General features: G+C 49.4%; 1 protein-coding gene across 1 annotated transcript; it reads right to left on the bottom strand.

Moving 5' to 3' along the window:
* Position 1: 1 nt before the first annotated feature.
* LOC119236897 (glutathione S-transferase Mu 1-like) lies at positions 2-21,036 on the bottom strand. The gene is made up of 7 exons (XM_037500831.1): positions 21,027-21,036; positions 3,905-3,969; positions 3,533-3,614; positions 3,193-3,293; positions 2,365-2,462; positions 2,225-2,283; positions 2-69 (listed from the first exon to the last, which is right to left on the bottom strand). Exons 1-7 carry the CDS (start codon positions 21,034-21,036, stop codon positions 2-4), a joined length of 483 nt encoding a protein of 160 aa, XP_037356728.1.
* Positions 21,037-22,523: the final 1,487 nt, after the last annotated feature.

Here is a 22,523-nt window from a genome sequence, read left to right as displayed (position 1 = left end):
CTCAGGTGTGGTCCATGCACTTTGCCTCCAGCCTTAGCCCCACCCAAACCTCCACCTCCAACCCCTCCCCTAGATGAGGAAAGCAGCCTGGGAAGCAGAGGAATATGGTTGCCCTCCGCCACACCTGCCAGGAAACCCCTGAGCAGAGACCTGGGCATCCGAGTACTAAATGCCACCCGGTCTGGGCGGCTGTTTCCCGGGCTGGTTCCGTGGCCCCCTCAGTCCCATTCACTCTGCCATGTCAGAGGGACTTTGGGAAACAGTTTGAGTCATAAAATGCAAAACGTTCTCTATACCTTTTCCTCTGAACTGTGCTCAGCCTCACCCCTGGGTTGCGAAGATGCCCACAGGCTCCCAAGGCTCAAAATGCCAAGTTAAAATGAAGGAGCCGAACCTGCCTGATACCACACCCACAACTTACCAACAATTACAAGAGCGTGATCTACTAGAAAATTCCTCTTCAGCAACTCGCTCTGCAGTGGGACTTAAGATCACTTGCAACAAATGTACCAGGAGGATGGTCCCTGCTGAAGCAGGGGGAGGAGACCTGAGCTGAGAAGCTCATGGCAGAGCATGAATTTGGGCAAACATCAGGCCCTAGAGCCTCATGTGCTCTTTGGACTTGGATTGTAAGAATAGTAAGAAAAAGACATTAAAGCTTGTTAAGTAAAAAAATGAAGTCCAGAATCGAATAGAAAATCCAGAAATAAACCCACAGATTTATGGTCAGCTAATCTTTGACAAAGGAGCAAAGACTATGCATTGGAGCAAAGAAAGTTTGTTCAATAAATGGTGCTGGGAAAACTGGGTCGCTACATGCAAAAGAATGAAGCTTGACCACTACCTCACACCATACACAAAAATCAACTCAAAATGGATTAAAGAACTAGACATAAGACCTGAAACCATAAAATACATAGAAGGAAATATAGGCGAAACACTACGGGATTTGCTCATCAAAGACATCTTTACAGACACATCACCCAAAGCAGTGATAGTGAAGGCAAAGATCAACAGCTGGGACTACATCAAATTAAAGAGTTTCTGACAGCAAAAGAGACAATAACAAAAACAAAGAGAAACCCCACCGACTGGGAGAACATTTTTGCACCCAACACTAATGATAAAGGACTGATCACAAAAATCTGCAAAGAGCTGATGAGACTCAGCAACAACAAAGAAAATAATCCAGTCAAAAAATGGGCAGAAGAGCCAAAAAGAAACTTCTCTGAAGAGGAAATGCAAATGGCCAACAGGCATATGAAAACATGTTCAACATCACTTGTCATCAGGGAAATGCAAATCAAAACTACCATGAGATACCATCTCACACCAGTGAGAATGGCACATATTAAAAAAACTAGCAACAACAAATGCTGGCGAGGGTGTAGAGAAAAAGGAACTCTCCTGCACTGCTGGTGGGAGTGCAAACTGGTCCAACCACTATGGAGAGCTGTGTGGACATTTCTGGACCTACTGAACATAGAGCTTCCACATGATCCAGCAATTCCACTCCTAGGTATTTACCCAAAGGACACAGAAACATCAATTCCAAAGAGCACCTGCACCCCAATGTTTATAGCAGCACTATTTACAATAGCTAAGCTTTGGAAACAGCCCAAATGCCCAAAAATAGATGACTGGATCAAGAAGATGTGGTCCATATACACCATGGAATATTACTCAGCATTCAAAAAAGATAAACACGTGCAATTTGCAGCAACATGGATGGCGCTGGAAGGGATCATGCTCAGCGAAATAAGCCAGAAAGAAAAAGAAAAATACCGGATGGTCTCACTCATAGCAGGAATCTAGAAAACTTAAATAAGGGACCAGGATAATGAATAACTATAAGAAAGTGAAAATCAAAATCAACAAACAACTATGAACCAGAGACACTCTATGGGGGGTGGGGGGTAGGAGGGGAGGGATTGGGGTCAAAATAAGGGGGTTGCAATTGTATGGGGAATATAAAAATAAAATTTATTATAAAAAAAAATGAAGTCCAGGGCCTCCCTGGTGGCACCAGGGGTTAAGCACAGCACTGTGAAGCTATCTGCAGCCTCTGCCGCAAGAGTTCAATCCCCGGCCAGGGAGCTACCTACATGGTGCAGCAGACCTTTCCTGTCTCGCCCTCTGCTCCCCTCAGCACTTCATTTCAGTAGATCTGCCTGTTCTGCTCCCCACTCTTGTCTCTGGTGCACCTCTCACCTCTGGCCTGTACCCCAGTTCTTTATACAGCATTTGTCAAGAAGGTCAAAAGCCAAGAAACCCCCACAGGTATCTGCAGAGGGAGAGGGAGGGATGGCACCAAATCTTGTCCTTGGAGGAATGACAACCCCCTCCCTCCAGAACCCCTCCTTTACCTTATCCCCTGCAAACCAAGGCCTCTTCCCCAGAAACTGGGAATACTGCTTCACCATCTCAGGGAGTCCTTTCAGGAACTCAGACTTCAGTTTCTCCTGAAATACAAAAGAGCTGTCACCCCTCAGACACATCCCTGGGCAGAGAGGCACCTCCCCAGGAGGCTTCCTGACCCCCAGTTGCCACAAGTGAGCAGCCATCAACCCTGACTGTGCTCCTGAGACTCTTGCTGGGCCCCCCATCTGTGAGCAAGGGGGAGGCAGAGCAGCAGCATCTATCCCCACATCTGTCCCCAATGTCCCCCCACCCCACCCCATGAGCCACACCCCCCAGGGCAGCTGTGAGAACCTGACAGAGTTATAGACTACATCCAGCAGAATCAAAGAATAAGGAACTAAAATGCCTGGGAAAGCAGTCATAAGATCCACTAATCACAGAACTTAATGGGCCCTGAGCAGGTTGATGAGGAGAATTTGAGAGGCTGAAAGGAGGAGCCAGAGGTGAAAGGTCCTGAGCTCACCTGTGCTGCCTCCTGCACAGTGTGCTACCGCCTGAGAGTTTCGGGGAGAGGGCCTGGGCGTACAAAACCAACTACAGCCCGTGAAATGATGCCCGAGTCCCTGGATTCTCTCCTGTGACGGATGGGGAGACAGTCAAAGGTGTTCATCTGACGCATTCTGGAGGGACAGGGCTCACTCCGGTGCAGGCGCAGGGAACACTTGGAGGATTACTAGCTCCAAAAGTTCAAGTACAAACTGACCAGAGTATATGGAATGCAAGAGTCCAGTGTCCTCATAACCCATGCAGCCCAGCAGGTGGGGGACTCACAAAGTCAGGGCTGTAGCACACCCTGGCCAGCTGGTTAGCAGTGTCCATGGCTTGATTCTCCAGAATGTCCACGCGAATCTTCTCCTCTTCTGTCTCCCCAGCTACAGTCACACAGCAAAGACTCACCTCAGCTCCCACCCAGACTCACCTACAGCCCACAGCCTCTGCAGCACCCGGTTCGATCCCTGGCCACCGGCGAGGATCCCACATGGTGCACAGACCTCTCCTGCCGCCCGCTGCTCCCCTCAGCAGTGTACTTTGTCAGTCTGCCTGCTCTGCTCCCCGCTCTGGCTCTGGTGGATTCTCTCACCCTCCCACGCACCCCACCAGCCCCACTCACACAGGTTGTGCTTGCGGGCTATGTAGCGAACAATGGCATTGCTCTGGGTGATCCTGTGAGCCCCATCAATTAAGTAGGGCAGCTGCAAAGGGATCAGAGGCAGGTCGCGTGGGCCTCCAGCTCCCCTGCACCCCCAACTTCTTTAAGGAATGAGAGAAGACCTGGGTCTCACAACCCAAGGCCCACACTAGGTACCAAATAAACACATGTCCAATGGGTGAAAGAGCTGGACCAAGAGCACCACGGAAGGCAGTGCAGAGAGCCAGGCAGCTGAGGCTGAGCAGAAGGCACTGGTCCCAAAGCCTCTGAGCAGGGACAGGAGGTGGAGGAGACACCCTCTTTTTGCCCACATCACCCCAGCCCCACACCTACATTGGGGAAGTCCAGGCCCAGCTTGAATTTTTCACTCAGCCACTGGCTTCTGTCGTAGTCAGGAGCTGCGGTGCAGAGAACACAGGTAAACAGCCCTCCCTGAGGCCCAACTTTGTTCCCAGGAAACTGCAAAGGGACCAGCGTCAGGGCCTCCTGCACGGGAGCATGTGAGTCTGAACCCCGCCTCACAGTCCAGCTTTGGGAAAAGGCACTGACAGGGCTCAGGAAGCCACACAAGGAAGGGTCTTCAGTGTAGAGGCAAAGCCCAAAGGGAACGCCACCTAATAACTGTTCTTGGGACTCAGCCCTGCTTGGGGCAGGATGGGGCCTGATGCACCACACTCTTCTCAGCCCCATTCCAGCAACTACCCAATCTCCTGGGCATCCTGGGTCAGAGGGCACCGGGGGCTAAGATCCGGGCTTCTGGAAATAAGACCCTTTTCTACCACCCTGCGCTACTCGTGGACTTGGGAGCCACATTCTGAGGGCTCCTGGGCTCCCCTGCCCCATTCAGGCCTCCTCTAGGTCAGAGGGAGTTGGCAGTGCACTTGGGGGACAAGCCTGAATCATAAAGAGGAAGATTTTTCCTTCTCTTCTCCCTGGAGGCATTGCCCACTCTCTTCCCTGAGCTGCTGACCTCGGTGGCTCTCAAAGGCTCAGACTGCCAGGTGCAGCCAGGGTGGCCTCAATGGACATTAAATCAACAACTATGACAGCAAGACCGGGACACAGGCCAGTCCACAAGTTCCTCCCAGCCTGTGTGATCCACTCCAGCCCCCTATCTACCAGCACAGCCTGTCAGTGGGGAGGGGTTGACCCCCCCAGGACAAGGGGTTGTGGTCTGTGTGGTCTTTTAACAAACTGCAGAGGACCCCGCCCTTAGGTCAAGCTTAGAGAGAGAAGAGCAAACGAAGTAACAGCCTAGCTGGTGACTGCCTTCCTGAGCTGGTCCCAGCCCCAGGCAGGGCATGGAGCTGCACCCCAGGCTGGCCCCCAGCAACATGGTCCTCCCACTGACAGGGACAGAGACTGGAAGCTGGAGGTCCCAGGGAAAGTGCATGAAGGGGGAACTGAACTCAGAGGGGCCAGATGCCCATGTCACTGCACTGGGTGGCAAAGTGGGGTGGCACCCAGATGCCCGCAGGATTCCCCACAGAACAGGGGCAGAGCCAGGCCTTGCAGAACCTCAGGGAGAAGACCCTCAGATTCGTGGACTTGAGCCCTGACCCTGGCTCCTGACCCCGTTGTTGGTTTGGGTATGAGATGGCGGCTTGGGTGGCCTTTGAAGTCACTGTGTCATCTGTGCCCCTGGTACAAACTCCACAAGCACAGGGTCCTACCTGCCAACTGTCTGCTGTGAATGCAGAAACCTATTTCAACTTAAGAGACTCAGACACAGTTCAGCCCTTCTTAGAGGATATTGCAAAGTTTGGTGGATACATGCAGCAAATGAGCTGAACTTTAAAAACAAATAGGTTTACAAGTGAAAGGGCAGGATAGGTGCACTACAAAAATTAACTTAACAACATTTTGTTAGGATAGAAAGGTATGAATTCAGTATTTAATAAAGGTTTCAGGGCCTCCCCGGTGGCACAGCGGTCGAGCACTGGGCTGCGAAGCTGCCCACAGCCTCTGCAGCACCCGGTTCGATCCCTGGCCACCGGCGAGGATCCCACATGGTGCACAGACCTCTCCTGCAGCCCGCTGCTCCCCTCAGCAGTGTACTTTGTCAGTCTGCCTGCTCTGCTCCCTGCTCTGGCTCTGGTGGATTCTCTCACCCTCCCGCGCTTCTGACTGTACCCAGTGCTTGTATAAATAAATAAATCTTTAAAAAATAAATAAAGGTTTCAAACCATCAATATAAAAGTGAGAAGTAAGGATTGAGGACACAGAGACTTACCTAATCCTGATTAAATGCACATCTCACTAAACTGGGACTAGGAAAATATTCACTGGAGGCCAACAAGCTCTGTCCCTGGGGTCGAAACCCCTGCCCACCCCTACCTCCTATTCGTGCCTGCCAGTCCTGGGGCTCCAGTTCTGGGTCCAGGCTCCGGATGCAACCACTAGATTCCCAGGTGGTTTGCCCACAGGGAGGTGGAACAATGGCAGACACACAAACCCAAGTGCTGGCCTGCTAAATAATTGCATTTTTCACAATGCATTAAAGATCTGTCATTCTTGGTTTTATACATCTTGAGCTGCACAGAAACATACTATTTTCCATGAGAAAATCAATTTTTCAAAATCTAGCATGAAATAAAATGACATTTGAAAAGGTTGGATTTAACTTTCATATATTCAGTGGTTTTTTAAAAAAATAATCAATGAGTTCCTATCATAAGAAGTCACTGTGGGGCCTCCCCGGTAGTGCAGCAGTTGAGCGCTGGGTTGCGAAGCTGCCCGCGGCCTCTGCAGCGCTGGTTCGATCCCCGGCTTCTCCCCGGCCACCGGAGGAGGGTCCCACATGGCGCGCAGACCTCTCCTGCCGCCCGCTGCTCCCCTCAGCAGTGTACTTCGGTCCTTCTGCCTGCTCTGCTCCCCGCTCTGGCTCTGGTGAATTCCCTCACCCTCCCGCGCTTCTGACCGTACCCAGTGCTTGTATAAACAAAACAAACAAACAAAAAAAATTAACAAATAAATAAATAAATAAATAAAAGAAGTCACTGTGAATTAAAAAAAGTCCTGCTATTGGACTCTGGAAGTGGGAATTACAAAGGAGGTGGGAATTAGAGGTGGGAATTACAAAGGAGAGAGGATTTCAAATATGGGTCACATTTGTGTGTTTAAATACTGAGAGGAAGTGGAGAGGGGGAGAGGTTGACGCACAAGACAGAAGTAATGCCTGGCAGGACAAGGCACTGCCAACACAGGAGATGGGCGCCAAGCACAAGCTGGTCCCAGAGAAGGAAGAAGACAATTCTGCAGGAGGAGGATCCTGGCCCAGCAGCATCTCAAAGGCAGCTCCACAGGCCCAGAGGTCTTAGTAGTAGGACCAGCGTGGGGTGCAAGGCCACCAGAGTAGTGGGGAGCAAAGAAACTGGACAGGGGCCTGAAGGGAGGAATTGAAACCCTGGTGACCTCCCAGAAACTCAGTCCCAATGATTCCTGGAAGGAAAACAAAGCAGGTGGTAGCCATAGAGGCTGGTGGTGGGCGGCATAAAAAGCCTGAGTACCCCATGTTCCTTATAAGAACCCATTTTATTGATTCTAAAATTCACCTTTTTTTTCACCTTCTAACATCTCTGAAATCAGGACGTCTTACAACCAAGAGCACATTATGATTTACACAGTAGGGTTTTTTTTTAATTAATTTATTTATGCACACAAGGTCTGGGGCACAGGCCAGAGATGCGGGGGGTGAGAGGACTCACCAGAGACAGAGTGGGGAGCAGAACAGGCAGACTCACCGAAACATACCACTGAGGGGAGCAGCGGGCGCGGCAGGAGAAGTCTGTTGCGCCATGTGGGTTGCTCCCTGGCGGGCCAGGGATCGAACTCATGCTGTAGAAGCTGCAAATTGCCTCATCGTGCGGTGCTTGACCCCTTGCGCCACCAGGGAGGCCCCTACACAGTAGGGTTTTTAAAGTTCTTATTTGTCCATTAAAATAACAGTTCATCTCACAAGTTAGAATAGAGTCTCTGTGCTTTTCTCCTCCACTCTGACTTTTCTGTATACGGTTTCTCAGAGCAGACTTGTGTTTTCTGTTAATATTTTGTTACGCAAAGAGTATAGCTGGCCTAGAACACGCCAGCGTGGCGAGGGAGTGGCACTGTTTGCCTCCGAGGACCTGACATGGAAAATGTCAGACTGACCTGCTGTAGAGGGCAGGATAGGACACAGTGCAGGTTTTCTGATCCAGCAGACTGGGCAAAGCAGAAGTGAGTCCTGGAGACCTCGGTGGCTTTTGCATGTCTTTTATTTAGATTTACCAGGCATATGGCAGGCAGGGGAGCTGGGGGGCCGGGAGGCTGGCAGTCCTCCCAGCCTGCAGCAAATCTTCACTCTATCTGGCCTTCTCTCTACTTCTGCTGGCGTCCCCGTGACACCGCCCTTATAAACTCAGTCTCTCAGCCCAGGTGTACCCACTTCAGGTGCCCGCGATCAGGCATGCATTCAGGACCACAGGGTTCCCTCATCTATCCTAATGGCAGGAGGGCAGAAAAGCCTGATACTTTTACCTTACCCTACACCTTCTGATCAGATAAAGTTGGGACAGAACATGTAAATTAAAAGTTTCAGGGGACTACTGATAACTGTTGTCAAGGCCACATGCCTGATTTATGCATTCCCAGCTGACTGTAGCCCTTGCTACTCTGTAACTTAGTTGCTCAGGGCTCAGACTTTGGAGAAAGATCTCCTCTGGGCCCACTGGTATAAAGCCCACAGGCATAAATAACTTCCCTCCTCCTTTCTGAGTGATGCCTGCTTCCCTGATGGAATTCTGCCATAACAGACCAAGTGGCCAGAGGGTACACTGGTATCAGGAACCTGGATCCAAGGTAGTGACACTGGTTTGTGTCACAGGATTTTAGGATAGGGACCGTGACTAAGATGTCTCTACCCGCCTCCTCACCCACTCCAGGTGGCTGGCTGGTGCAGCAGCACCTTCCACTCTAAAGGAGATTTCTTTCACTTGGAAAGTAAGGACTATAATACCTAATCTACCTCACAAGGTGGCTATGCTTATCAAGTGACAATGATCTGCAGGTGCTAAAGGCTTATACCCACTTCAGTATAAACAGGGACTGGAAGCTGTTGTTAAATGGATTAGATTGAGAATAGAAAGATACACAATGGAGGGCATCCCTGGAGGCATAGGGGGTTAAAATGCAACCTATGAAGCTAGCCACAGCCACAGCAGCACGAGTTCGATTCCCCAGCCAGGGAGCTGACCCACGTGGTGCAGCAGACGTCTCCTGGCTTGCCCGCTGCTCCCCTCAGCAGTATATTTCAGTCAGTCTGCCTGTTCTGCTCCCCACTCCGTCTCTGGTGGATCCTCTCATCCCCTGCACCTCTGGCCTGTACCCCAGTACTTGTATGCATAAATAATGTTTTAATTTAAAAAAAGATACACAACGGAATACTAAGCAATCAAATAAGACAAACTCATGCCATCTGCAGCAACATGGGTGGAGATGGAAGGGATTATGCTCACCGATTAAGCTAGAAGGAGAAAGATAATATCAATGGTTTCATTTATATGTGGAATATAGAGAAATAGAACAAAAGATCAAGAAAAAGACAAAACTAGCAAGCTGACCATAGAGCTGAGTCATGCAGCAAGGAAGAGGGATGGGACAAAACAGGGGAGGGAAGAGTCAAGGGACTATGTGATGGATCATGGCTGATGTGGTGGCCAAAGAGCTATATGGGGTCTACACCTGAGGGAAGAAATCAATTACTGTACAAAAATGAACAATGATGTAAAAAAATTAAAAATAAATTAAAAGATCAAAGAGCAGGAAGATACTGTTAGAAAGGCAAACGAGGCACAAGATCTGGGTGGGTTGCTTAATTTTTAAAAAATTCAGCCTTTCCCCCCACCTATGTTGACTTAAAACCATCATTCTCAACCTTGTCTGTGCATTAGAATCATCTGCAGAACTTTTTGAAAATTACTGGGCCCAAGTCCAGCCACAGACCCATGAAGTCAGAATCTCCACGTGGTCACATCACAGTTTGAAAAGCTCCCTTGGGGAGTCTCCTGTGGTTGAACGCTTTACAGCATTGACAAAATATCTGTGCTTTGGGAGTTTGTCTGAAGCTATCATTGTGAACTCTCTGCCATTTGATACTTACCAAATGCTCGGCTGCAAGAAATAACATTCCTTGCATTATTCCTGCATTCCATTCATTCCTTTAGATATTCACATTTTCTGCAGGCTTGAGTTAAAACAGACTTTCTGAAAGTTAGTCCTTAGATCACACTTGATTTAAAAATAATATATTATGGCAAAATACATATAACATGAAATTCATGACTCTCGACCACTTTTGGGGGGGGTCTTCATCAAATGACTTCAAGAGAACAGAGATTTGGTGCCTGGGACATCTGCCTGCTGTTTTGGAAAGCCCTTGGAAAATTCCCCTAATGGAACTTGAGACCCATTGACATCATCACGACACAGGTGACCCTGCCGTGTTCCAGGAGCAGAAGGGATTAACAGCCTGTGACTATTTATTATTACCAAATGTGCTCAAAGACATGTGTTGAGTGCTCCTTCCCAGAGTGTTTAGTATAGACCTTTGACAAAGAGAATCTGAGGTGTTTTAAACCCCTCTGGCTGTGTGTGTTTGTGCTGAGGAAAACAGCAGATGCTCCACCTTAGCAGGCTGCCAGGGTGACCCTCAGAGGCCTGGAGACAGGTGTCTATGTACCTCAAGGCCCAGTGGAGGGAGCCAGCCTGGATCATAGGGATGTGGAAGAGACGCAGGAAGTGTAGGCGCCAAGGGGCTCAGAGCCCTCGTGGGTGGATCCCTGTGCAGACCCTCCCCTTGTGATTATGAGGGTCCCAGATTAGGGTCCAGGAAGGGGAGGCAATTCTTATTTTGGTGGCTCCTAAAACACGTCATTCGAAGGATATTGCAAGAAATAGCTCCCTGAAAGCGACACTGGATTTTCCCTTGTGGATAATGTGGATAGTATTCACGTTAATGGAATTCTGCTGGAAATTCCTTTAAGGGGTCATCACTGGAATGGGGCCGGGGTGGGGGGAGGAGATTGTTCCAAGCCACTGATTCGGTTTTTATAGGCACAGAATTGCAAAACAAATTGTCCTTCATCCTTTGCCTTGAGCTCTGGGATAATCACAGGCACACTCAAATTGTGTCTTCCAGAAAGAACACACGGTGTCATGATGTTTTTCTGTGGAAATCTGGCCTCTGACTCAATGCCTCTTCTCTTCCCTTTATTTCACTATTCCCCCAACTAACTCACTTTCAAAATTTTTAATTTGTGTATATAATTTTATGTCTCTTGCAAAGAGACTTTAAATTTGTGTACGTGGGGCCTCCTCCGGTGGCACAGAGGTTGAACGCTGGGCTGCGAAGCTGCCCACAGCCTCTGCAGTGCCGATTCAATCTCAGGCCACCTGCAAGGGTCCCACCTGGCACACAGACCTCTCCTGCCACCTGCTGCTCCCCTCAGCAGTGTATTTCGTCATTCTGCCTGCTCTGCTCCCTGCTCTGGCTCTGGTGAATTCTCTCACCCTCCCGCACTTCTGACTGTACCCAGTGCCTGTGTAAATAAGTAAATAAATCTTTAAATAAATAAATAAATAAATAAACGTGTGTATGTGTTTTTATAAGTCTCTTGAAAAGAGAAAGACCAGAGGGAGAGAGAGAGACATGGGTGCCTGAGAAGTCTAAGCAAGCAACAGCATCAACAGACACCATCAGATACAGAAGTTCCACTCTATGAGCCAAGGATTCTAAATGAGTGTGGTGGATGCTGCCACTGCCCTCTAGACAAGAGCACCAGGGAGCACAGCTGCTGAGGAAGTTGGGCGGCACACCGTAACACACAGGGAAGAGGGAGAAAGAACCTATTGGAGGATCTGAGTTCTGGTTGGAGGATTTGGGATGGATATAGTCTGTAGTCCCAGGAAGGAGGTGCCTGCTGGAGATTGGAGGCCATGAGAAAGTTGGGAGTTCTGTGATGGGATATTTTGTGGGTCACACAAGAAACCTTTTTGTCTGTGATTAGATAGAGGTACAAAGTGGTCTTGTTAATCTGGGCATTACTTGTACAAGAGGAGAGGAGAGTCCTGTGAGCATCAGAGCAGCCTGCAATGTATGGGGGTCTCACTCTTAATGTCAGATCCGTTCAGGGCATCTAGTTCTGCTTTCTCGCCTCAGCTCCCACCTCTGGGGCAAAGGACGGAAATGCAGATTTCCTCCAGTGTTGAGATTCTGCTGAGCCAGGTCAGAGGAGTGTGCATGGATGTAGTCTGTAGTTAAAATGGAGTTTGTCTTTTCTTCTCCTTCTGCTGTAGTTGCCGTGCAATGACATGGAAGATGCTGGACAGAAAACATTAGCCAACTACAAAATAAGCAATTACCAGAAACAAAATACCGATTTGTCCTTGTAACAGGTTTCCAAGTCAAAAAGCAAAGTGGTGATTTCCTTCTCAGGAATACAATTTTCCTCTTTTAAATAAGATTGATGCTATTAGTTTTTGAATTGACCTAAGTTGGATCAGAATGCTAGTCTTAAGCAGAAGTTGTCCATTTCTGAAGTCAGCATCTTCTGGAAGATTTTTTTTTTTTTAAGATTTATTTTATTTATTTATTTATACAAGTACCGGGTACAGTCAGAAGCTTGGGAGGGTGAGAGAATTCACCAGAGCCAGAGCGGGGAGCAGAGCAGGCAGAAGGACCGAAGTACACTGCTGAGGGGAGCAGCGGGCGGCAGGAGAGGTCTGCGCGCCATGTGGGACCCTCTCCGGTGGCCGGGGATCAAACCGGCGCTGCAGAGGCTGCGGGCAGCTTCGCAACCCAGCGCTCAACCACTGTGCCACTGGGGAGACCCCTTCTGGAAGATTCTTAAGAATCACAGTTTGAGATTTCTAATGGAATGGACACCCAATAGTCAGGAGAAAATGTTGTCTATCCTTTGAGTTGGGAAATACTCATCTAAGGATTAATATTTCAGAATTTCCATGCTAAGTCAGGTGTCAATAACTTATAACTCCTTTTCATCAAAGCTCAAGGATAGTTTTTCTCAGCTGTCTTTTCCAGAACAGCAACTCTCCTGTTGTAGAATCATAGGTAAATGGTTTGGAAAGGCGGCATGTACCTGTTAATGATAAAGCTAGAGGTAGCGTGTGAGTGCCTTGTAGTATTAAGCATATCTCAGTGCAATGGGGTGGAATGTAAGACCAGCAGTGAAGTGTTCAAATGCATGGACCAGCCACTTATTAATTCATAAGGAAATACCTGTGAGTCCCAGAGGGGACTGATCTTATATATTAGAGCTAATATATGTTAATATTTAGGGGAAAGAGAATTTAAGGACATTTGTTAATTTCAGTTTCTAGAATTCTGTTAGTTCTATTTTCCATAAGGACTGTCATGATAAGAACAGTCAAGTTTTAGAGGAAAAGCAAACCTGACAGAGTCCCTTAGTAACAGTATGGGTATAATGAGTGTCTGTTGTAACTATTGAGATAAGCAGAAATTCCCCGGGTCAGAAAACAGTCAAACAAGATTTTGTTTTTTACCAGAGTGTTGTGCAAGCCATCCACAGGGCCAGACAGGTTCACTGTGGATTTGGCCAAATGGAAAAGAAAATCTTGGAGCCCTTGATAGATCTGACAGACCGTATGATGATGATCAGGGAGCCAGGTACACAGGCATGGCAGCAGGTAGGCAGGCAGGGGAGCTGGGAGGCAGGTAGCAGCTGAGTCCCTCAGCCCCCCGGAGAATCTCCACACTCTCTCTCGCTCCTCTCTGGCTTTCTATGTCTCCCTCACACGTGATCTCAGTGTCACCTTACCTTGTTTCATATTATAGGTACATGCACCCCATGCTCACACCTCTCAGACCCAGACATCTGTGTGTGCCCCGTGCTCACACTCCCAAGTGGTTTTTGCACCAACACATTATCATGTGTGGGCAATGAAATCTAGGTGGAAAGCAAGACCCCAGGTGCCAGCCTTAGAGGCCAACAGGAGGCCAAAAAAAAAAAAAAAAAAAAAGCCCAATTTCACTCCAGAGAGCTACAGCTCTTTGGCAAGGAAAGCCTTTAATCTACTCTGAAAAAGGGGGAAAAAAAGCAAATCACGAAATAAAACAAATAACAACCAGAGCATGTTTATAATCCATGCAGGAGGCTTTTGTGTAAAGTCCATCTGGAGGTTTAAAGGGCACTCATGGCTGGTTCCTGGCCTTTGCCCTTCACCCAGTTCACATCATTGGCAGTAGGAAGTATTTTTAAAGTATCCTTGGCAATTCCACTAAAGTTACCCAAGCAGTGCTGTTGCCAGGGTCCTCAGCCGTGAGATAAGCACCTTACTGCCTGCCGTTGGAAATGACTTGGCATTATGAGCCAGCCATTCTGAGAGCCCAAGAATTATCCTTCCACAGCTTTTCCCACTCCTAAATATTTCCACTTTTTCAAATCAGGGGTTTATCCCTGACTTGCTAATCATCTGTTCTAATTCCTCCAAGGCAACTCTTCTCATGGTGATTAAAGGACAACTCTCTTGGCAGAGCAAGAGAGCAGGGTCAGCTCAAGCTTGACCCTGAAGTTCCGGATCTTTGTGCTGAGATGCTGCTCTGACTGTATCTGGCAAAGTCGTTCCATTGCCTGATTATGTGGTTAATCATTTTGAAGAGACTCTAAAAACCCAAAACAATTGTCATGAGGAACTATCCTGTGTGTCTAGAGAGATTGTTTTTGCTTAATGTGGGAAGCCTGGCGTCCTTCCTCTGCACACTTTGGAGGGTTAGCAAGTACTTCACTTTAATCTTACAGCTTGTTTTTTTATCCTAGGCAAAGTGTGTCCCAGAGCTGAGCTGGAATCTTCCTCCGTGGCGCTGACTTCAGCCCCAAACCTTGAGATTTGTGGTCAACTGTTACAACTGTCAAATGGAAATTTTAGAAGACAACTTGATAGGGGGAGGAGAGGATCAGGGAGGCTTCCCGAGACTAAAATGATGGGGAGGGATGAAGTGGGAAGGGAGGCAATTTGGCCTGGAATCTGAGGTGTGAGGGCCTTTGAGATCCATGTTGATAGAGACTGAATTTGAATCTCAGGGTCTCCTGGCTGTTGTAGCTTTTGTGACCGTGGCAGCTGCCAGTCAGCCCCTCTAGGGACACACTGGCTTCGTTAGCTTGATTGCCTGTGTAGGGTAAGTGATCATCAGGCTTTTCTGCCCTCCCGCCATTAGCATTAATGATGGATCCCTGGGGTTCTACATGCATGCCTGATGGTGGGCACCTGGAGCAGGGTGTGGGCCTGCATAGGTGGGCACACCTGAGCCAAGAGACTGGGGCTTATAAGGGTGGCATCACGGGAACATTAGCAGACAAAGAGAATGAGACCTAGAGAGAAAATGAGGAGAGCAACAGGACGAGAGCAGAAGCAGCAGAGCAGCAAAGGAGAAGCAGAAAGCCCAGAAAGAGTGAAGACTGGCCGGGTCCTGGGAGGCCTGCCAGCCTCCTGCCCCCCCAAACCCCTGCCTGCTTTGTACCTGGTAAAAGCTCAATAAAAGCCTGAAAAAGCCACCGAGGGCTCCAGGACTCTCCTTTATCTGTCTGCTCAAAACATAGAGCTCCTGCTCTGTCTTCCTGCCCCTACAGGGGCCTAGAGTCAAGCCCGCAGGCAGGAAGGAAATTGACCCCGCAGCCCCTGCAAATCGTCAAGCCCTTTCTCTGGGCTCTCTGGCTTGGCCTTCTCCTGTGGTCCCGCCTCTCTGTAGTCACACAACTTGTCCTCCGACTCTGAGTGACGCCACCCCTACATCCCTGACCTCTAGGCTCAGGTGTGCACACTCACGCATGCTCCACATCCATGCTCCAGGTGCCCACACTCAGGCATGTATGCCCTGCGCCCACGTTCCCAAGCCCGCTGCATTAACACGATCAAGGCCACAGGAATTAGCCATAGAAGCTAGTGGCGGAAAAAGTCTGACTAATTCACCTACCCTACAGGGAGGGAGGAAAGGCGAATTCCTTCCACTGTCCTCATGCCTGCATGAAAGTCTAGTTACCTCCACCTCCTTTCAGCTCCAGGTGCTGAGGTATAAATGCAGGGGTATGAAGAACGTCACCTCAGGAAATGTCTGCTCCTGACTCTAGGCCATGGGGCGGGGGGTGCAGGGGACACACGTGGACAGAGCTCCGAGCAAGTGGCAGAAACAGAGTCTACACCACCTGGCACGTGGGTCAAAGAGATCCTGCCATTCAAAATTCTGTATAAAAACCAAGTGTCACCTGGGGGCGGGGCGAGACAGAGAGCAGAACTCCCTAGCTGAGGTAGAGACCCAGCCATTCTGGTGGCTGCTCCCTTCCTGGTTGTCCCTCTTTGTTTTCTTTCAAGTTTCTTCCCAAACCGGTCACTCCCACAGGCTGCCGGGAAGGGCAGGTTCAGACACCATCACACCTGTTTCTCACATCCTCACTCAACACCAGCAACATGCTTGGGCGGTTCAGAAGGACTCCAACTGGGAGTAATTCACTAATCTAATTTCCTTCAACACCCTGTAGTCACAAAAAACTAGAGTTTGAAAACTGGTAAATCAGACCCTTTATTGAAATACATGGATGCTGTACTCGGTGAAGTTAGGAAATCAAAGCACAAAACTAAGTGCTCCAAAGGCATTTCCTTTGACTCACACAAGTATCTACAGATGGCCAGCGCAGGGAAGGCTCCAAGAAGGAAAAAAAACTGGTCAAACATTCTGTTTGACCTGGGAATCCCGAGAGGGCAGGCAGCTCTTCACTGGGCCCTGAGTTCGAATCCCTCTTCACCCTTCACCAGCTGAGGCGCCTGAGGTGAGTTATTTCATCTGTGTACTTGACCAGAGTAGCGCCCGCATACCTCACAGGGTGCCTCCACCCACCAGATTTTTATCAAGCATCTAGTATGTGCCAGGCCCTTGTGAAAGTCAGCAGTGAACAAAACAGACAAACGTCCTTCCTCACAAACTTTCATTGAGGAGGTTGTCCGGGTAATAAATCCCCCAAGGGGTAAACAGCACTTCACAAGGCGGTGAGCACGAGCAAACGCCCAGTGGCTGAGCGCCCCCTTCAGTCTGTGCCAGGCGCCGCAGCGCGCGGCTGGTTCTTTTAAGTCTGGGATTCGATGCCAGGTTGGGCAGAGGGCCGGTTCCTAAGGCTTCCAAGAGCCACCCCGCCTGAAGGGGCAGGGTGTACCTTCCAATAGACACACACACCTTTGCCAGGCACTGCTCCCCGGGTGTCTTGAGGAATAATAACTTCTTGAGAGCCCATTTAAGGATGACAGGTATTTAGGGGAGAGTTTCGTTCCTCTCTAAAGGGGCCTCCACATGAAAAAAGGCTCAAATCACTTATAATCAGCGAAATGCAAATCAAAACCAAGAGATGCCACCTCACACCAGTAAGAATGGCCTACATTAAAAAAACAACTAAGGGATTAAGTCTCAGCACTATCAAGCTATCGCCCGCTACTGCAGCACTAGTTCCATCCCTGGCCAGGGAGGTGGCCCACATGGCACAGCAGACCTCTCCTGTCTCACCTGCTGCTCCCCTCAGCAGTGTATTTCAGTCAATCTGCCTGTTTTGCTTCCCACCCAATCTCGTGAATCCTCTCACCCTCCCCACACCTCTGGCCTCCACCTTGCTCTTGTATGCATAAATAAATCTTTTTAAAAATTAAAAATAAAAAAACTAACAACAACAAATGCTGACGAGGACGTGGAGAAAAAGGTATCCTCTTACACTGCTGGTGGGAAGGCAAATTGGGCCAACCACTGTGGAAAGCTGTGTGTGGGTTCCTCAAATTACTAAAAATCAATCTACCATATGACCCAGAGATTTTACACCTAGGAATCTACCCAAAGGACACAAAAACATTGATTCAAAAGGAAACCGGCATGCCTGTGTTTATTACAGCACTATTTACAATGGCCAAGATATGGAAACAACTTAAATGCCCAAGAACAGATGACTAGATCGAGAAGATTCCATATACGCCATGGAATACTACTCAGCAATCAAAAAAGAGAAACCCATGCCATTCGCAACAACATGGATGGAGCTGGAAAGGATTATGCTCAGTGAAATAAATCAGGAGGAAAAAAAAGAAAAACATCAGACAGCTTCACTTACAGGAGGTATATAGGGGAACCAAACGAGGTGTGGGGAAAGAAAAAAAAAAAAGACAAAACTAGCTTCAAACTATATAGCAGAGACATACAGCTGGGGAGAGGGATCAAAACAGGGGAGGAAAAGCACAAGAGACTATGGTGACAGTTCACGGGTGACTTGGTGGTGGGAATTTTATGGGGATTACACCTGAGAGGAGAAAGCAAACATTGTGCAAAAATGAACAATGACGTAATATATATATTTAAATGGGGGGGAGCGGGAGGGGTTTATTTGCTTTTACTGAGATTCCCGACCAATATGAGTGTCTATTACATGTCTGCTGCATGCACTTTCTCACCCAATTCTCAAACCATCTCTTTGATATATTTCTCTTTTTTTTAAGATTTATTTATTTATTTATACAAGCACTGGTACAGTCAGAAGCGCGGGAGGGTGAGAGAATTCACCAGAGCCAGAGCGGGGAGCAGAGCAGGCAGACTGACGAAGTACACTGCTGAGGGGAGCAGCGGGCGGCAGGAGAGGTCTGCGCGCCATGTGGGACCCTCCTCCGGTGGCCGGGGAGCAGCCGGGGATCGAACCAGCGCTGCAGAGGCTGCAGGCAGCTTCGCAAACCAGCGCTCAACCACTGCGCCACCAGGGAGGCCCTCTTTAATATATTTCTAACCCCAATTTATGGATGAGGGAACTGGAGCCAGAGAAACTAAGTAACTCACCCAAGGACATACAGCTAGTAAATGTGGGAGTTGGCAAGGACTCTGCCTTCAGCCCAAGGCCTGGCACAATCCAAGACTCAGCACTGCCCCCAAGGGGAGCTGTAGCTGCATGAGGGGACGGAGCAGGTTCTCTATGCCCCGAGCAGACAGGATAAAGGAGAGTCCTGGAGCCCTCGGTGGCTTTTACAGGCTTTATTGGGATTTACCAGGTACATGGCAGGCAGGGTGACCGGGGCGCTGGGAGGCTGGCAGGCCTCCCAGGCCCCAGCAAGTCCTCACTCTTTCTGGGCTCTCCAAAGCTCTCTCAAGGCCTCCGTTCTCTCTCTTCTCGTGTTTCTACTGGCGTCCCCGTGATGCCGCCCTTATAAGCCCAGGTAAACCCACTTACACATGCCCACACCCTACTCCAGGTGCCCGCCATCAGGCATGCATTCAGGACCACAGGCATCCATCATCAATCCTAATGGCAGGAGGGCAGAAAAGCCTGAAAATCACTTACCCTACAGGCACAGAGTGAAATGACAGGACAGAAGAGCCAAAGACAGTCCAATACTGTCTCCAAACACAGTGGCAACAGATCAGCATGCCAAGCACCGTGGATGTTCCTGTGAATACTTTGTGTCCTTTGTATTCATTATCTGCAAGAAACACGATTTCACAGGCCACAGTATTTCAGTGTAATGCAGAGCCTATAAATACGTGAAGCAGTGTAAACGAGGAAACTGATATGTCAGAGACCATAAACCAGAAGGAATGTGCTGGAAATCTTCAAAAGAAAAAAATCATTGGGCTACAAAAAAATCCCTTTTTTAATCCTTCGGGCTTTCGGATAACTTGAAGATTAGTGAAACTCTAAACACAAAGAAATGCAAAGAATGTGTGCACAGAGTGGGTGTGGCAAGTGGGCAAGGCAATAAGTTAGACCTGGCAAGTGCACACAGTAGGTCAGCAGACTGGAGTTGGGCTTTCTCTGCACTCAGGAGGCCTGACCTGGGGAAGGAGAGATGGGAGACTCTCCAGGCAACCATGAGGATGGGGGTGTGGTTCAGGGGGCACTGTGGCCTGGTAGAGCATCAGAGGTTGGGGACACCACTGGAGAAGGGGCAATGAGAGCTGGGGTCTCAGTGGGCAGCCTGGCTGAGAACTGCCCAATTAAACAGGAAGCACAGGTGATGGAGATCTATGCACACCTGGCTGGAGGGACAAGCAGGCCATGGCTTCGGGACACCTCAGACTCCCAAATCCCAAACCTTCGGCAAAGAAACCAACCCCAACCCACCAGTCACTAGATCACTCAGTGCAAAAGCTGAGGCTGCCTGGGCCATGCAGGGGCCAGGGTGGAAGCCCTTTGAGGTCACCACTGTCACCGCAGAAGGGGCAACAACCCCTCTATCAGAGGAAGAGAAAGACAGGAGAGGAGCGCAGAGGGGTCCTCAGCCATGTGTCAGCAACAGACTAGTAACCCCGACATATCCCATATTTACTAGAGGGAAGGTTGCAATGTAAGTAATTGGTACTGAGGCCAATCCCCAGCCCATTCCTGGGAAGGCAACGCCAGCAGTGCCCCCTCGTGGCCAACCTTGCAGTTCTCAAGCGGGGAGAGGTCCAGCTGGGTCTCTCCAGCTGGGTCTCACCCAGCCTCAGCCCCACCGCTGCTAAACCCCTTGAGCCTCCCACAGGCGCCCTCACCTGCTCTGGTTTCAGTGCTACCCACCTGCACAACTGCCCCTGCAAGGGACAGGCCTGGGCCTGCGTGAGAGGGGCAGCCTAGTAGGTGCCGCCCCAGTTTTTTGAGCTTTTCAGGTTCTCTGCCCAGGGACTGAAACTGCATCCCCCAGGGGTCAACAGGAGACTTTTTTCTTTTTTACCAGTTTAAAAAAACTAAGGGTGGTTTTTCTTATTTTTACACATTGTGGTGAAATTCGTATAACATATAAAGAGACATTTTAAAGTGAGCAATTCAGTAGTAATAAGCACATTCATAACGTCATGCTACCACCACCTCTATCTAGTTCCAAAACTATTTTTATTACCCCAAAGGAAATCCTGTATCTATTAAGCATTTGCTCCCCATTATTTCCCTTCCTCTGCCCCTGGCAATCACCCATCTGCACTTTGTCTCAATGCATTTAGCTATTCTTAATCCTTAAAGTTCTTAAAACAATGCCTGGCATATGGCACTCAATAAATATTATTACTGAGTATCATTGAGTATTATCCATTGAGTAATATACTCAGTAGGTTGAGAATATTGAGTATTATTGAGCAGCATTATTAATTATTAATATGGTATTAATTGATACAATATTATCATAAATATTGGTATTACCACCCTTGATGGCTAAATCCAGAACCCCAAACTCCCTTTCAGTGCTATCTGCTGAGCACCCATGAGAAACAGAAATTACCAGATTAAGCCAACGGATTCTGCCCCTGCCCCCAAAAGGCAAAGAGATCCCCCCAAGCCCCATCCTCGGGGCCAAGGGCAGCGCTGTCCCCTTCTCCTGTGGCTTTTGGGACATGACCCCACATGGGGGGGTGAGGCAGAGATGACCCCAACTCAGCTCCAGGATGCCTCGGAGGCCTCACCTTCCTCCATGCTGGATCGCCCCGGACTTGCAGAGCTGGTCAGGGTCTGCCTCCACCTTGAAGCCCTCCCAAGTGCCCAGTTCCCCCAGCGTCCTCTCCACCCGGACCACTCGCAGCCCACAGAGACCTCGCCAGGGCTCTTAGAAGGAGCCTTTTCTCCTCCACTAAGAACGAAGTACAGCCAGTGCGTGGGGCTGGCAATTAGGCCCTCCTGGAAGCTCTGAGGGTTACAAGAAAATCCACCCAGAAGAGATGGAATGAGCTTGTGCGGAAATCATCTTGAGACCAGTAGATGTTCCAGATGAAGAGCAGGCGCAGACAGGAAACCTAATTAGGATCTGCTGAATGGAAAAAAGATGTGGCCTAGGCATGTGGCCCACAGGCCTTAAGGAAGAACGTGGTTTGGAGAGACTGGGAGTGGAGAGGGCCCAGGTGTTCCTCTACGGCCTGCCCATGGGAGGGTGTCCATGTCGCCAGGCATGGGAGGCTCTCGTCCCAGGAAGTCCTGGTTTAGCCTAAGTGGTGGCCTTACTGGGCGGTTCATAGTTGAGCCAGCCCTTCTATGAGCAGGTGGGATGATACCCACAGGTGCTCAGCAAAGGAGTTATGGGGCCAGGAGTCTGCAGGGGGTGCCCCAGCCCAGCCCCAATGTGGGCAGAAGAGGGCACATGCCCCAAAGTGGGCACATGTTTTCTCAAGTGTCTCAGTACCACCACTCTGTGGGCAGATCGGGAACTGCAGGGGCCTGCTGAGCCGCCTAATAGCTCAGAGGCATTCCCCGGGGAAGGCTGCAACCATGCAGAGAGGAAGGACGCTCCTTTCTCTCATCAGATCGTAGTTGTGGCTCTAGTCAGCCCAGAGAGCCTTCCCGCCTTTCCAAACTCGCTCAAAGGTGACAGGCTGGTGAGCATCAGGCCTGGGTTTGTGCCATAACCCAAGTGCCCTAGCAGCCCTGCAAGAGACCTGGTGCACAGGGGCAGAATGTGGTGGAGGGAGAGTCCTGTACCTGCATTTGTCACTCTGAGGTGATGAACTGGGAACACTTTAGCATAAACAAGTGTGCTCCGTGGCAGCTCCAAGGCCCCCACGCTGTATGTGGGGCCTGAGCCTTGTCCTTGCTAGGACAGGATGGGCATAAAATAGGGGTGCCAATAGCTTCATTTATTTACAAGCTCATGTAGGAGCTGCCTGAAACTCCCAAGCCCCTCTGGGTGACCTCCCCCAAAGCAGGCACAAAGCCAGTGTGTCAGTGATGACCCAGCTGCCTGCCCCTGAGCCTGCAGGAGGCCAGGAACCCCCAGGCTGCCAGGCTCAGGCTGACAAGCCCTCCTGAATGATGAGCAACAAAGCCAGCAGCTGCTCTGCTCACCAAGCCTGAGGCTGTGTCTACCCAAGGAGGGGGGAGACTTTCTAATCACAAAGGCCTTCTATGAGCTAGCCTGGCTCAGCCTGGGACCCATGGGTGCTGAAGAGATGGGGGCCCAGAGCCAACAGTCT

Source organism: Talpa occidentalis, unplaced genomic scaffold (assembly GCF_014898055.3).
Source record: "Talpa occidentalis isolate TD23 unplaced genomic scaffold, MPIMG_talOcc4v2.1 talOcc4.9, whole genome shotgun sequence".
NCBI classification, from domain to species: Eukaryota; Metazoa; Chordata; class Mammalia; order Eulipotyphla; family Talpidae; genus Talpa; species Talpa occidentalis.
This window is presented reverse-complemented; position numbering and strand designations above follow the sequence as displayed.